Genomic DNA, 15,826 nt, shown 5'->3' on the forward strand with positions numbered 1-15,826 from the left:
ATGTCCTCCTCCCTTGCTCACTCAGCTAATCCGGGAACGCAGAGGGTGAGTCGTAAGGAAAGCATTTCAAGTGATGAGACCCCAAAGATAGGTGAGAAAAAACAGATCTTGCAAAAATGATGGTCAGATGACCCTGGAAGGTCAAGCCCAGCGGGGAACAGAGCATTCACTGCTAGTGAAACGCTTCTCCCCCTCAGCCTCTTCTTGGAGCTGGAGATAAAGAATGACTGCTGGAGTATTTATACTGGAGAAAGCTATTTACATTACTGGCCCAGTCCCGAAGAGTCCCAAGTCCACTGAGGGGCCTTCTGTGAACCTTGGGAGTGCTCATCGGCAGGATTAAGCTTTCACTTACCCAGCAGGATAGAGAACTGAGCTGGGCGGTATGTAAATACAGAAACATCTTTATTCCTTGTCTTCTACATCCTCCTGTCCAGAATGAAAAAGAAAAACATTTCCAAGTGCATCTGAGTTCATGAGACAGGTGCAGGTCTCCAAAGTTCTGCGTGTAAATCAGAACTGAGTTGTGCAGTTTGAAGGAACCATGCGGAAATATTTTCATGGAGTAAAAGGACTGATCACAAAGCAGATCTTTGTGTTTTGATGAACTCATTTACTCCATCATCTGGCCCAGTGGACACCGTAGCTTTACTTTAGACTCACCTGGGAAACTTTTAAAGGTTTTGAAGCCCCAAACCAGCACTGGAGCAATGAGAGTGGCCTCTCGGGGTGGGCCTGGCATAAGGATGATTTAAAGTCCGTAGGTACCTACGCTTTGTCTTTGGTGTGCATGTACTTAAGGCACAGAAGTCACTGGAAGTCAACAGTGAGGTATCTTTGTGGAAACTCATTGGTATGAAAATGCAGGAATCTCCTGGTTTGTGTAGAAGGGTCCGGTGGAAGAGCATAAAGCTGCCCGACATCCACACAATGGAACACTACCCAGCAAGGAAAAGGGACAGGCTTCTTGGCTACCCTGGACTGAGGAGCTGCCTTCCTCTTTTGGGGAAATTCATGCTCTTCGGCTGAGTATGCGGCTCTGGGCGGGATGCACATAGAGCCAACCAAGCCACATCCACCCTGGCCATCGAGGAGACATAGCACGGTCGTATCTCCCTCACAGACCTGTGCATCTTGGATGCCTCTTGTTAAGTTAAAGGAATTGAGCTCTGAAGGTCAGGCAGTCCCCATGCTCTGGGCACGGGGAAAGGTTTGCCTCTTAAGCATCATTTTTGAGTGGTGAGTATGTGCTACATCTTGATTGTGGTAGTGGCCAATTGCAGCTATATATGTTTGCCAAGCATGAGACAGTAAAATGGAGTGTGGTTATAGCATGTGAGTTTTATCTCCATTAGAAAATGATACCCCCCTCACCACAGAATGTAATTAATCCATAGAATGGGGTTACATTCCCCAGAAGAAGAAAGTATTCAACCTGTGGCAACATGGAACCTTGAAAGTGAAAGAAGGCAGACCCAAGGCCACATATCCCCTGATCCCGTTCACAGGATAGATCCACAACAGGCCAACCACGGAGATGAGAGCAGATTATTGTTAGGGGCTGTGGGGAGGAGGGAGTGGGGAAATGACGCAGGGTGGGATTCTGCTGCGGTGATAAGATAAAAACCCGGAATTAGATGTCAGTGACAGTTACACAACATTGTATGTTTTCACACCCCAGGACTGTAAACTGTGAAATAGTTAAGATAGTGAATAGTGTGTGTGGGGGTGTGTGTGCATGCACGTGCATGTGTACACCTCTGTTTGGAAGAAAGAAGGAATCCAACTTCCTATTAAGAGGCATACGCTGTAGGTTCATTCTTGGCACTTTTGAAGAAACGAGTGATTTGGACTTTGATCTCTCTTCTCAAGTGGGGCAAAGGGGTGTTTTTTCCAGGTGCTGACCCTGCAAAGCTGAGGTCCTTTGCCCATAGGGAACCCGTGCATTATTGTCAGCCTCACTGCCACCTCTGTGTGATGCTGTTGCCTCTCATGGAGTCCTTCCCAACATCCCTAACTCCCCTTGGCCCCCAGCAATTGTGTTCTTGAGGATGCTTTGATGGTGGCTTGGTCTTGGGAAACTTCCGGGAGAAGGGGAGGGATGCACACATACTCGTCTTTCTGGAATATGGTTTTATAAAGAACAGGTCTGCTGAGGCTGGTGTTCAAAAGGAAAATCAGGCTGAATCATGGTTCTTCAGCAAATGTAGCTATATAAATAGACATGTGCCTGAGACTGTGAGGGACCCATGAAGCTCAGCCTGCTTGGTGTGTTGGGGAGACGGCTACCCCTGGGAAGCTAGTGACTGCCCAGGGTAAGGAAAGCTAGAGGGGGAGGTCCTGAGGAGGAGGGCGATGAATCGGGCCGTTGCACAGTCCAGCTCTGCGTGGGCCTTGGAAGTCCCAAACAAGAATCTTATTCATGGTTTGTCACCCTGAGCAGACAACCCTGAACTTTAACAGAGCCAAGATGGAAAGCCCGCACAAGGGCCTACAGTTTCTAGAATGAACTACGTTCTTATTTTCCCCCCATCCACTGAAGGACAAGGAAGAAATCGAAATGAAAGCGTGGGGGATGGTGGGGGCGAAGGGAAATGTGATGAGCAGGGTCCCTGAACCTCAATGGAACGGCCACATTCCTCTGAGGGGTGGCCTGCCCTTCTGAGCCCTGGGGGTTGGAGAATGTCACAGGGGTTGGTGCAAACTGGCACAGTGCCTCTGTTGATTGTTATTCCCAAGAGCCTGTAGCCAGAGCCCTGAAAGATGTCTGGCGAGGACTGCTGCCTCTTGGGCCCTTGGCACCTTGCTAGAGGTCTGTTATTGTTCACCTTCCTTGTGAACTTAATGAGACTTGGAATCACCATTGAACCAGTCCTCTGGGTGACTCCCAGGGTGTCTCCAGAATGGTTTAATTGGGCAAAGAAGACCCACCCTAAATGCCAAGCAGCACCTTCTGAGGGGCTGGGGTCCCGGACTGAATGAAAAAGAGAAGGTGGCCTGGGCACCAGCGTTCATCTCTCTCTGCTTCCCGACCACGGATGCAGTGTGCCGGCTGCCTCCCGGTCCTGCCATCCACGCTTTCCCTGCCCCAGCTGTTCCCTCACATGGGTTGTCCAAACCAACCCTTCCCTCCCTAAGTTGTACTTGTCAGACATCTTCTCACAGTAGCGTGAAAAGTAATACAGTACCCACACCCACAAAGCCTGACTCTTGACCACACAGGGCTCATGTCTACCCTGACATGACCCAGGACATTTGGCTTGACTAGAAAGGAACTGGGGGAGATGGAGCTGGCAAGGGAGCTGCGTGGAGCTGGTCACCTGTGGCTTCATGGAGAGAGCACTTGAGCAGACTGTAAGTGATGTGGATCCAGAAGAGAAGGGAATGGCGTATGCTGGTCCCCAGAGTCTCACGCGGGCCTTCGGGCCTGTGTTTCTTCAAGCTATGTCTCTCTTAATGCTTGCCCTTCCCCTAAATGTTCTAGAAAAGGGGAGATGTCAGTCTGTTCTCAGAGCAAAGCAAACTGGGTGTTGCTGTGTCCACCCCACCCACTGTGTACCAGGTCAGGAAGCACAACCCCAGCCCCGCTGTCCATGAGACTCATGTCTGGTGGCATTATGTGCCTCTTAGGCATCCGAGCATCTTCCCTTATAGACCCTGCGTCTAACAGAGTGATCTTCAAGGATTCTTGGCTCCACCTGTCTCCTGTTTCCTTTAGCCTTCCTGTTCCAGTCTCTGTGAACCGCCTATTGATTATGATGGACCAGGAAGCAAAATTTGTGGCTCTGATCACCCTCAACAGCTCACTGGAAGTGACTCCAGCTGACAGATGCAGACAACAGTTCTTTGAACTTGAACATACTTGGGTTTGAACCCCACTGTTACTGTCCCTGGGGTTGCAATAGCGTTGGGTTTTAATCCAGCCTCAGTACTCCATTCCCACAGCTGCACTTGCAAAGTGGCTGTGGGAACTGGAGATGGTGGGGTACAGCCGTTGGCACAGTGCCAGCCGTCCTGGTCATTACCATCTCTACTTGAGCAGTTATCTGAGTGATCTCCCTATCTGCCCGTCCCTTTCCACTTCGTTCAGAGTTTCTCACCTCCACTCACTGGACGAACACTCTGGGGTGGCTCTGCTCACTGTCTTTAGTCTCAGGATTCATGTTCTTCTTCTGAAGCCAATTCCCCACCAATCCCCATGCCTTGTGTGCCTGTGATACAGAGTCCCTCTCCCAGTAAGCTCTAGGAAGGCTTCAATGATCAATTGTAAGCTCTTCTCCCAACTAACCCCAGACCTCTGCACTCCTAGAACCTTGGAGACATTGCTATATTAATCTGGTTTCACCTGTGTGTTCAGCAAACAACCCTGTGGGTGTTGAGGACCCTCTGAGCCACTTTCGTCCCTTGGGGCCAGGCACACACTTTGTAACCTTTGGCTTAGTTTGCATTTGCTTGTGCGAAACATAAACAAAGACTGTTTTCCAGAAATCGGTAGCTTTTGGGAAAGGATGAGGAAGTGAGGAGGCGTTCGGCATATCCAGTGTCATCCTTTTCCTCTTTGGGTCCTTCTGAAGTGGTGGCAGAGGCCTGGCCTCTTTGAGAGGTCCAGAAGTTCAGGGAAAACACAACCTAGACCCCAGCTTCCTAGCAAGGCCCTTTCATTTTCTTGTCCACCAGAGCTAAGTGCAAGGCTGCGAGTCCCTGTGCTCACAGCACCCTTGGTTTGCACTGGCTCCTCCTCTGAACTCATTGTAGTCTCAGCAGATAGGAAGCTTGTGAATAGCTGTTCGAAATACAACAGACCCCACCAATTAAGGCCTGAGATTTTAAGAATCTGATTCTGTCTTTTCAAGATCTCTGGGACCAGCATACGTCAACCCCGATTAAGTACTTGTTAGCTTTATAGCAGGCCAGGTTTGTTTGCTGACTGCCAGTGTTCCAGGTTATGAGGTTGTGGTAGAGGCATTCCTCTCTCATTTTATGTCATGTAAGAGCTGTCATCTCCCCCTCCCCCATTTAAAAACATTCTAGCCATTGCCAGGGCTGTTCCACCTCTGCCCATCTGCCTAGGTCCTGCAACATCTCACTGTGCATGAGAACATGACTTCCAACCTTAGTAAGCCTGGGGGCCAAGGTGGGGGCTCCAGCAGAGAGGCCCCTCTGGCTCTGATGGTAGAGCCTCACCCAGTGATGGGGCTGCCAGGATGCTGGGTTCACCCTCTAGTGATGTGTCTCCTTTCTATCTATCTAATTAGAAAGACTGTGTCCCGGCTTCTTGATTAGACATTTGACTACCTGGAAGCTCCCGTCTTCTCTGCTCTGTCTTCTGGCATGCCCAGTGTACTCTGCTTTTCTCTTTCTCTGGTTACTTACAACCTGCTTGGTGTGGCTGTGGGTCTGATCAGCAATGCTAGGAAGACAGGGGAGTTGGGGTGGGGGTAAAGAGGCACAGACTTCCAGAAACCACTCACTGGCTCCAGATGGTATTAAAGTATGGCCAGAGCCCAGTCATGGTTGACATAAGCCTGTACAGTCCCAGCCCCTACTCCAGAGGCTAAGTTAGGAGGATTTCAAGTCTGAACCAGCCTGGACAACACAGTGAGTTCAAGGCCACCTGGGCATTTTAATGAGACCCTATCTCAAAAAGTAAAAAAAGGCAGGGATAGAGTTCAGTTGGTAGAGTGACTGCTAGCATGTGTGAAGCTCTGGGTTCAATCCTTATATTGAAAAATTGATAATAATGATGGTGATGATGACAGTGGTGATGATAATGATTGTGATAGTTGATGATGGTGGTGGTGATGATGGTGATGATGATGGTGGTGGTGATGATGGTGGTGGTGATGGTGATGATGGTGATGATGATGGTGATGGTGGTGGTAATGATGGTGATGGTGATGATGGTGATGATGATTGTGATAGGTGATGATGATGGTGATGGTGATGATGGTGGTGATGGTGATGATGATGATTGTGATAGTTGATGGTGGTGATGGTAGTGGTAATGATGGTGATGATGGTGATGATGATGGTGATGGTGGTGTAATGATGGTGATGGTGATGATGGTGATGATGATTGTGATAGGTGATGATGATGGTGATGGTGATGATGGTAGTGATGGTGATGATGATGATTGTGATAGTTGATGATGGTGGTAGTGGTGGTGATGGTGATGGTAGTGATGATGGTGATGGTGGTGATGATGGTGGTGATGATGGTGGTGATGATGATGGTGATAGTGGTGGTGATGATAAAGTGGTCCACGAAGACAGGAAGCTCAGGCTGCATACAAGGAAAGCAAGCACCAGCAGGGCCCCCAGTGGTGGGTTAGCTGCTAGGGTCCAAGTTTTACAGCAGCAGCCCATTCAGTTGAACTCTGTAAGCTGGCTCCAGGCAGACCAATCGAGAGCAGAATTATAAATCAGAATAGGCATAGGGGCCACAGCTCAGTGGTGCAGCATATGTGAGACCTGGGTCCCAAGTGGGGTGTCTGCAGGTACATATCTTTGTATGCATGTGTGAAAAAACAAACTGGAAAGGTAGAACAGATCCTCTGGGAAAGCCTGCCTGTTCCAGTGTTTTAGTGAGGGGGGTTATGCCAGGTCCTTGGGTTTTCAGTGGCTTCTCTTCAGTTCTGACCCAGGGCAGGAATTGGTTGATTGGTTGATTTTGCATTCTGGCCATGGAGTGCTGTGTGTACGTGGGAAGTGAGTGGATTTGTTTTCATTTCATTCATACTGGACATGTTGCGGGTACTTGGAAAACGGAAGCCAAATGCAGCGCCCTTTGTTGGAGGGTGCACACACATTGCCGCAGACAGCTTCAGCATTACGAGAGGGTGTTGTAAGCCTCTGACTACTGCTATGACAAGCTACCAAGCTCAGTGACTCACAGCAACACAGATTCACTAACTTATCATTCTAGAGCAGCGCAGCATCCGCTGGACTCTGATCCTCCCAGGATTCCCTCACTTTTCTGTCTCTTGTGTTCCTTGGCTGATAGCCTCTTCTTCTGGCCTCAGAGCCAGCATTGTGACGACTTCACTCCTTTCTGGCTCCTGCCCCAGCCCGCCCGTCTTCTTTCCTGAACTCTCGTTCTCTTTCCTCTTTTCAGGGCACTTGTGATGACTGGGACTCACCTGAATTACCCAGGAGCATCCCTTCCTCCAGCCACATCTGTGAAGTCCCCTTTGCTATGCAAAGTAGTGTAGATGTCTTTGGGGCCATGATTTAGCCTTCCTAGAGGTCAAAGCTGATAGCATAGGGTTATCTTCCCAAGGAGCTTTGCTGTCCTAGAGGCTAGCCAGGATGCCTCAGGAGGGATGCTGTGGAGAGCAAGGCCTGGGGATGGACAGCATTTAGACAGAAGGGGCACTCCCTGTAATGTGTGGATCCCCAAGACGGTGGAGTAGGGTGCACAGGCTTGGCTGTAGAGTTTGGCAACAAATGTGGTAAGTGGCACTGTGAGACTCTGGAGAGAGATAAATCAGGAGAAGCTCTTCGTCAGAGGCATCCATGAACAGGTATGCATTTTAGAGAGCTGTGTATCCAAACTAGATCAGCCTTGGAGTTATAGCATTTCAGTGATGGGAAGACTTTTTTCTCTTTTTTTTAAATTGAAATTTTTTTTCATTCAATATATTCTGTTCATGGTTCCCTCCATCTCCTCCTGGGTCCTCCCGGCTCCCCACACATCCAACTCCATGCCTGCTTTCTCTATCTCTTTAGCAAACAGACAGACAAAAACAAAATCAGAATTAAAAACAAAATCAAAAAGAAAGCACAAGACACTCCCCACACATATACTCAGCCACACACACACACACACACACACACACACACACACACACACCACACCACACACGAACAAAACCCATAAAAACACAAAATCAAAATCAGAAACCATAAGAGACCAGTAAGATAAAATATGTCCAAACAAAACAATATGAGTAAAAAAAAAAAAAAATCTGCAGAAACACCATTGAGTTCTTTTTGAGTTGGCCATCTATGGCTGAGCATGGGGCCTGCCTCTAAGTGTGGTTAATATACCCTGTGAGACTCCATTAGAGAAAACGGATTTTTCCTTTGCAAGCGGTTGTCAACTGGAGATAGCTTCTTGGTTAGGGATGGGAGCTCATGTTTACTTCCCCCTCTGAGCACTGGAGCTCTGTCTGTCTTGGACCTGTGCAGGCCAGTGCACGCTGCCACAGTCTCTGTGAGTTTGTATGTGCATCAGTCCTGTTGTGTCTGAAGACACTGCTTCCCTGGAGTCCTCCTCCCCCACTGGCTCTCACACTCTTCCTGCCTCTTCTTCAGCATAGATCCCTGAGCCCAAAGGGGAGGGGTTTGAAGAAGGCATCCCATTTAGGACTGGGTATTCCAAAGTCTGTACACTGCCCAGTCGTGGGTCTCTACATTATCTCTCGTCCACTGCAAGAGGAAGCGTCTCTGATGATGGCTGAACAGGAAGGGCACTGACCTATGGGTACAGCAGAATGTCATTAGAAGTCATTTACTATGTTCCTTTAGCAGAACAGTAGTATTTGGGTTGATGGAAGGACTCTGAAAAAAAAAAGTGTTTATCTAAATGACTTGAGAAGGTGAAGTTGCAAGACCAATGTTCCATGGAGAGAAAGATGAGACTGATAAGCACTACCAGGGCCAGAGCTCAGCAGCCAGCAAGGCCTTTGGAGGGTGTTTTCTTCTTGTTAACTGTGGAGGCAGGCATTGGTAATGGAGGAGCTACCCTCTGAATATTTGGCCAGCCAGGCCACTGACACTTCTCCAGCAAGTGGTGAGCCTGTGGCTCCCTTTGAGGTTGTCTGTCTCAAATTCAAGGGCGTATTTTTCTCCCACTGAGACCCTGAAGCCGAGAATGCCCTTCCCAAGCCAGTGTTTCTCCCAAGCCTCACAGGAGTCCCTTCCTGCTGAGACCACAGGTCCTTGGTGGGGTGTTGCTGGGTCTGCAGAGAAGCAGTCACTGAACACACTTTCTTGTGTTTTTCTCTAGCCCTGGAGCAGCTGCTGACAGAGCTGGATGACTTCCTCAAGGTTCTAGACCAGGAGAACCTCAGCAGTGCAGCCGTGGTAAAGAAGAGTGGCCTGGCGGAGCTCCTTCGGCTTTACACCAAGAGCAGCAGTAAGTGTGGGCCTGGGGCCGCAGGTGCCTGCAGAGTGCTTACCTGGTCAGGCTCCTGTAGCATAGTGTCATGGCGCCTTTCATAACACACCTTTATTTTTCTCTTGTATCTGGAGGCCAGCTACCTGGGAGCAAGGAGTCAGCAGGGCTGGCTCCTTCTGAGGACTTTCTCCCTCTGTCCTCACACAGCCATTTCTGCGTGTGTCTCCTAATCTCATCTTGTGAGGACTCCATCCACATGGACTAGGATCACAATGAGAGCTCAGTTTTAGGCTCTATGTCCAAATTAAAGTTCTGAAAGCCTGGGAGACTAGGGCTTAATATATGAAGGGGCACAGTTGAGCTCATAACTATGGTAGCGTGACTTGGCTGGGAACCCTCTGCATACTCCACATATCAGCTGGTAAGTGGGATTTTAAGTGCAGTGTGTTCAAAGCCCTCTCCTTGCTGGCTGAAAAGAGAAGAGACAGGAAGTTGAGAATGCCTATGGCTTCCATTTGTAACAGGAAGTTGCTACAAATGCCTGGGGTTCCCAAGGAGACGGCACTTGTATGAACTAGTTTCTTCAAGACAACCCCATGCGGTTGGTGCTGTTCCCACACAGGGAACTCAGACTGTGGAGTTTAAATCCTTGACTAGTATCATGTAGCCTGAGGGGAGAAGAAAATAGGGCTTTAAGACTGTAAATTGCAGAATCATGAGTTCATAATTTTTCACCATTTCTTTTGTGGTAGAATTCATATACAGTAAAGTACACAGACCTTAAGTGTGCAGTTCAGTGACTTTCGATAATTGTATACACCAGAGTAACCCCTATCTAAAACTAAACAGGATACTCCTATCATCCAGAAAATCCTCTCATGGGCTGGGAAGATGGCTCAGTCTGTAAAGTCCTGCAGTACAAGCTTCTCCAGACCTGAGTTTGATCCCCACCACCCACCAAGCCAGATGCTGCAGTGTACACCTGTGTTCCCACGGGGAGGTGGAGATGGGCAGGTCTCCTCTGGGTGCTGGCCAGGAAGTGTAGGTGGAGAAGCAATTGAAAAAGATCCCCAGTGTCAACCTCTGACCTCCACATGGACCTGCACAGGTGAGCCCACTCATGTGCAAACACACTTGTGCACATGCACATCTAAATAAAAGAGGACTCACACACGAACACATGAACACGTGCAACACAAGGCAAAGAACGATTAAGGACCAACATTTCCAGCTGGCCTCTGACCCCCACATGCATATGCACATACAATTATTTATCTTAAATTCAACCTTGCTCTGTTTTCTCTAATCTCCTTCCCATCTCCACTCCAAGGCAAGCATTGCTCTAATTTCTCTTGCCTTAAGAAGGTTTCTGCTCTGGAGTCATGTGTAAATGCCATCATGCTGTGTCTACTGTGGATCCCTGGAGCCTCACTGGGCTGGGGTGTGCCGGTAGTTTGCTCCTTTCATCTGGAGTATTGAACCCCTGGCTCCCTTTGCAGACTCTTCGGAGCTGTGCCTGTAGTTTGTTTCTTTCACTGCTGGAGTAGTCTACCCTTATTTACTCGTTGATGTCTGTCTGGGGTGTTCATGCTTTTCAGCTGTATAGCTTGAAGGCTGCTGTGGATGCCCCTGTATAATTCCTTTAGATGGATGGTTTCATTTCTAGCAAACTCAGAATTGCTTTTAGAAGAAAAGCTTTGTGAAATCTTGACAGCTGAGTGCAGCTGATTTTTATTCCAGGTGTTTGTGACTAGATGTTCTATGTGGGGACAGTAAGGACCATCAGAGGGCATCCAATCCATCTGCCTTTCTACAAGAGTGGCCATCATCCCTGCCAGGGGAGGGAAGTATTCACCTGCTCCAGCTGTCACAGTCCAGAACGCTCCCTGAATCTAGCCTGAATCTTGCGGGCTGCTCTTTGGGGCTCCCTTCCCTTTGTTCCCAGCAGAAAATGTCTTTTCCCTGTAGGGCAGTGATGTGGAAAGTTGAAGTGTGTTTCTAGATTCCGGTAGCCATTCCTTTCTGGAGGAATCATCCTGGCTACCCACTCCCCAGCATCAAGGGCTTGCCTTTCCTCTCTCCAGGTCACTGCACAGTTCCCAGACTTCCAGCTTTGTAGCAGCGTCTGCCGGGCTGCACATCAAAGCAGCCCTGGTGGGAAACGGAGGGGAATCCACACTACAAAGAGGGAAGGTTAGAAGAAGGATGAGTCACCTCACAGAGGACTCATTGATGGAACCCTTCAGACAGCAGGATCCCAGACTTTTAAAGATGTAACATTGTAACACTGTCATAAAGATGTAACATTGTTATAAAGCTATAAGTTTGTAACAATGTTATAAAGCCCGTCTCTGTGAGGAAGCCGGCTGTCATCCGGTGCCAGTGTACAGGCAGTACCTTCCATTCTGGATCCCTTCTAGCATAGCGTGCTGTATGGTTCCTGTGGGGTGGTCTTTATCTTTCTGACTTTCCCAGCTCTTGTCTTCTGCTACAGATCAATGGTGGGGATCTGATCAGGTGTCTCCAATGTGAACAACTCCAGAGATCCCCAAGTCCACTGATGAATGTGCTCAACCACGTTGAGGCTTGTGACCACCGCTTGAGATTCTCAGGGGTGACACCCATGTGTTAGTTGCTACTACACACATCTGAGAACTTTGCCTTCTGACATTTGCCCTGCTTAGACTATAGGGAATTAACACAGTTGGTACCAACAGTGTTCTGGGACAGCGTGTAATATGTACAGTGACTCAGATTATGTCACTTAATCCTTACCTCATATTTGTGAGGGAATTGGTGTTATGGCATTTACCAGTGAAGTGACCTAGGCTTGGCAAGTCACTTGCCCAGAGGCCCCCGGTTGTCACCGGTGAGCCAGGGCAGGCAGACCTAACCATGGTATTTTCTCTCCGGTTCTGTCACCTGGGTTAAATGTGCCGTCCAAGACTGAATCCTAAACACTCCCACCCTCTTACAGAATGTGTCTTCCTCTTGACACTCCCCCCCCCCCCCACCTCACTGTGGCCACAGACTCAGCTCACTCTCTGGCCTTGGAGGGGAGACACTCTGCTCACTTGAAGAAAGACTGTGTCTTCACATATATGGTGGAATATGGGGGGGGGGGGGCGGGGTACATGTGTGTGTGTCCATGTCCATGTGAGTATACCTGTGTATGCATGTGTGTACCTATGTGAGTGCCTTCATATTTTTTAGATGGGATCCTCTAATCTGGTTTTCTGAGCTTTTACGTTTTAGCTTGGTAGGCCCCTCTGTTTTTGGCTGATGACAGGGCATAGATTGAATGCTCTTCTATCGGGGACTTGGCAGCCTACGGTACACCTTGCCTTTGTGAGCAAGAAACATGTCCCCTGCTTCCCCTGCTTAAGACTGCAGTGTGTTCCAGTGGTCGCCCCTCTACAGGAGGCCCTGCACGTGCTCTGTCCATCCAGCTGTGGCCGAGAGGTTCAGCCCTCCCTCGGTACACCTTGCCTTTGTGAGCAAGAAACATGTCCCCTGCTTCCCCTGCTTAAGACTGCAGTGTGTTCCAGTGGTCGCCCCTCTACAGGAGGCCCTGCACGTGCTCTGTCCATCCAGCTGTGGCCGAGAGGTTCAGCCCTCCCTCCCTCCCTTGCCCCAGTTCTGTGAGAAGGGCCACACTCTGCAGATGACAGGCCCTCTTGCTGCCTCTTGGTAGGCATCTCGGTTACAGTGCTTTCAAACAAAGCCAGAGACTTCAGACAATATTACAATGAACAACTTCAAGTAAAATTCCATTTATGTGCTGGAACTTATCTGTAAGACAGCTTTCTGGCTGTGGAAACGCTAGAAAAAGGATGTGATGGTGTAAAATTATCCTCCAGAATCAAGTCCATGTGATTGTCAGTTTACAGTCTCTGGGAATCCGTTTGATTTTGCAGAACGGTGGCGAAGCATGCTGACTTTGAGGTGCTGTGATTTCCCCTACTGTCTCCTCACTGTGAGCCTTTGTGTTGCTTGCCTCTAATCTCTGTCAGCTATCTTACCTTTTCATCCTCCCTAAATTTGAGTTTTGTTTGGTCCACAGGCAGTCTTTCATCTTGGTGGTCTTCCATGGGGCAGAGAAGACCACCGAGGCTTAGGGATCAGGGTTACTTTCCAGAAGTTGCCGCTCCTAGCAGAGCTTGGCAAAGCCCGGTCCCTCACCTCTCCCCACCCTCTGTTGTACCAGTGGAGATATCCTGGCCGGGCCGATGCTTACTCGTCTGGCACGGCTGGACACTGAGATGGTGTGGCTGTGACTGTCGGCCAGAACCCATCTAGCCTCCTCCTGACCCTCTAGGTTCTCGAGCTCTTTTGTAGGCCCTTGGCTGGAGTCAGCAGTCTATGGCCATGGAAGAGATTGGCATTGAATTGGATCCTTTGGCAAAGGTTTGCATTGAGTCTATTGGCTCAGGAGTACGGTCCAACAGCAGGAATTGGCCGGCTATGTGTTGCTAGGAAATGCAAATCACAGGCCACAGAGGACCATCAAGAGGGTTCACAAAAGGAGAAATCATGAGGGGCTTCCTCAGCAGCCTCCAAGAATGGGTGCATCGGGGCTAAGAACCAGGCATGTGGCAGGAGGCTGGCTCCCCTCTGCCAGCAGGCACCAACCAGAATGGTGGCCTGACCTATACATCAGTAATTTAAAGGAGGGCATGGGTTGTATCACTACAAGTTTCAATCCACAGCACAGCAAAGGACTGGTGCTCTCCACTCCCTATGTCCAGACTTCTTGCCCTGAGTGTTTTGTTCACTCACCTGTCCCTCCTCCCCAGCCTAAGGACCCCACCTCCACCTTGGGCTTTGGGAGCTAAATGTCCAGACCCTAAGTGTGGTTTACTTTAATCTAGACACTTCTGATTTTAGTCCATTATGACAACTCATGACAAAGGCAGATGGGAAATATTTTACAATGCCACAGGGGTCCAGAGACATCTTTAGTTTGTGGAATGTGTGGAGCTCTTTGAGGGATGAAAGCCCTTTCATTTACCCATTCTGGTCCTGCAGCTATCCTCTGTGGCCTCCCCACCTCCGTCCTCCACCCCCAGGGTAGAAAGCCAGTGGCCAGCATCTAGTCATTGGAAGTCTTCCACCTGTCTCTGTGATTAGCTCTTTTATTCAGCTTTTTCATAATTAATTACCTGACTTTATTTCACATGTATGAGTGTTTTGCCTCTATGTGTCCATGTATCACGTGTATTCCTGGTGCCTACAGAGGCCAGAGGAGTGTGGTGCAGCCCCTGGAAATGCAGTTGCAGGCCGCTGTGAGCCACTGCGTGGGTGCTGAGGACTGAACCCTGGTCCTCAGCAAGTGCAGCAAGTGCTCTTGATCACTGAGCCAACCCCGTGCCTGGTGCTCTCCCTGGGCCTCGAGCATGTGAAGATACCTTGATGGATACTGTCTCTTTCTGGAAGCAAAACAAAGTCACATGAAGCCACATCTCCTGTCTTTTCCTCTGCAGGTTCTGATGAGGAATATATTTACATGAACAAAGTGTCAGTCAACAGGGAGCAGAACTCAGCATCTCCACATGAAGGTACAAGGCCCGAAGGGCTGCTGGGCTGCCTGGCTTCAGGCAGAGGATCCATAAGCCTCACCCATCCTCCTCACCTCCCTCCCAGCCAGCTGAGACAGGCCCAGGGGTTTATTTTTGGAATGCACATTTTGGTTAATGGTATTTTGGGCTCATATATTTTTGGATGTTTCAATGGGGCCACCACCTTCTTGCCTATTGGACAAGGAATATGTCCCTAAAATCTCTTGGCTTTTCCCAGCATCATTGCAGGAAGAGGAAGTCGTAATTCAGACATTCTAGGAGAGCAGCCGTGTGTGGCGCTGATCCCACGGTTCCAGCCCTGCCTCTGGGTGAAAGCCTGCTTGGGAGGAGGGAGGAGAACTGGTGGTGTCAGCAACTGTGATTAAGAGATGAAGCTCACAGCATACTCCTGGGCAGCATGGGTTCTCTCCTAGAAGGACTTGGGGCCTTGCCCCTGGCACCTTGCTCCTCTGCCCAAAGCACTTTCTCTTAGAACCTCTGGTGTGTCTGGCCCAGAACATTCTAGAATATTCAGCAGGGCCACAAGAAGGTTTTTCTCTTAGTCCCAAACAGAAAGACTTAGAGAGAGGTGGGAAGTCCCCCGGAGACTCTGCCACGTCCTGATAAGGGCTTGCCTTTGAGCCCTCAGCCAGCCTGTGCTGTCTCGCTGGGCTGGTTGAACTGGAGAGACTTGGAAACCTAACTTCTTTGGTGTGGTGTGCATGCCTTTTCCCTACCCTCCCCCGCCACAAGTCAGGGGCTGAGAAGCTCATGCAGTGCCAGTGTCCGCTCTACCTTCTGGGTAAATGGTGGGAGGAAAGAGCCATAATCACCAGGTTGGTGCTTTGTGTGGCTCAATATAGTGACTGGCAAACAGCTGCCTGCTCACTGAAGCTCTGTGGCTGGGCCATTTTTGAAAATGGTACAGGTAGGAGAGGTCTGCAGAGCCTTCCAGAAACCCCACGCCAGCTACTTCTGAGGAATCTGTGTTGGGCTGGCCATTGCTATGTCCTATTCTTGGAGGAAAAAAAAAAAAAAAAAAGCAGCTTTGGTTCTTGGGATCGCCTGCCTGGGTAATTAACACCTGCTCAAATAGAATACACAGGCCAGGGACAGGACAAGTGAGCAGACATGCCTGGATAATGAG

General features: G+C 49.3%; 1 protein-coding gene across 5 annotated transcripts in view; it reads left to right on the forward strand.

Annotated features, from left to right (window-relative positions):
• The window catches only part of Afap1l2 (actin filament associated protein 1 like 2), a 102,194-nt gene that overhangs the window by 52,241 nt on the left and 34,127 nt on the right, over window positions 1-15,826 (forward strand). For all 5 annotated transcript variants that reach the window (XM_052763427.1, XM_052763426.1, XM_052763423.1 and 2 more), the window contains 2 exons: window positions 9,011-9,139; window positions 14,605-14,679. In XM_052763427.1, coding sequence (XP_052619387.1) covers window positions 9,011-9,139; window positions 14,605-14,679 — 204 coding nt within the window. The remainder of the gene's footprint in view (window positions 1-9,010; window positions 9,140-14,604; window positions 14,680-15,826) is intronic.

Source organism: Peromyscus californicus, unplaced genomic scaffold (assembly GCF_007827085.1).
Source record: "Peromyscus californicus insignis strain IS unplaced genomic scaffold, ASM782708v3 Scaffold_4__1_contigs__length_199733344, whole genome shotgun sequence".
Lineage (NCBI taxonomy): Eukaryota > Metazoa > Chordata > Mammalia > Rodentia > Cricetidae > Peromyscus > Peromyscus californicus.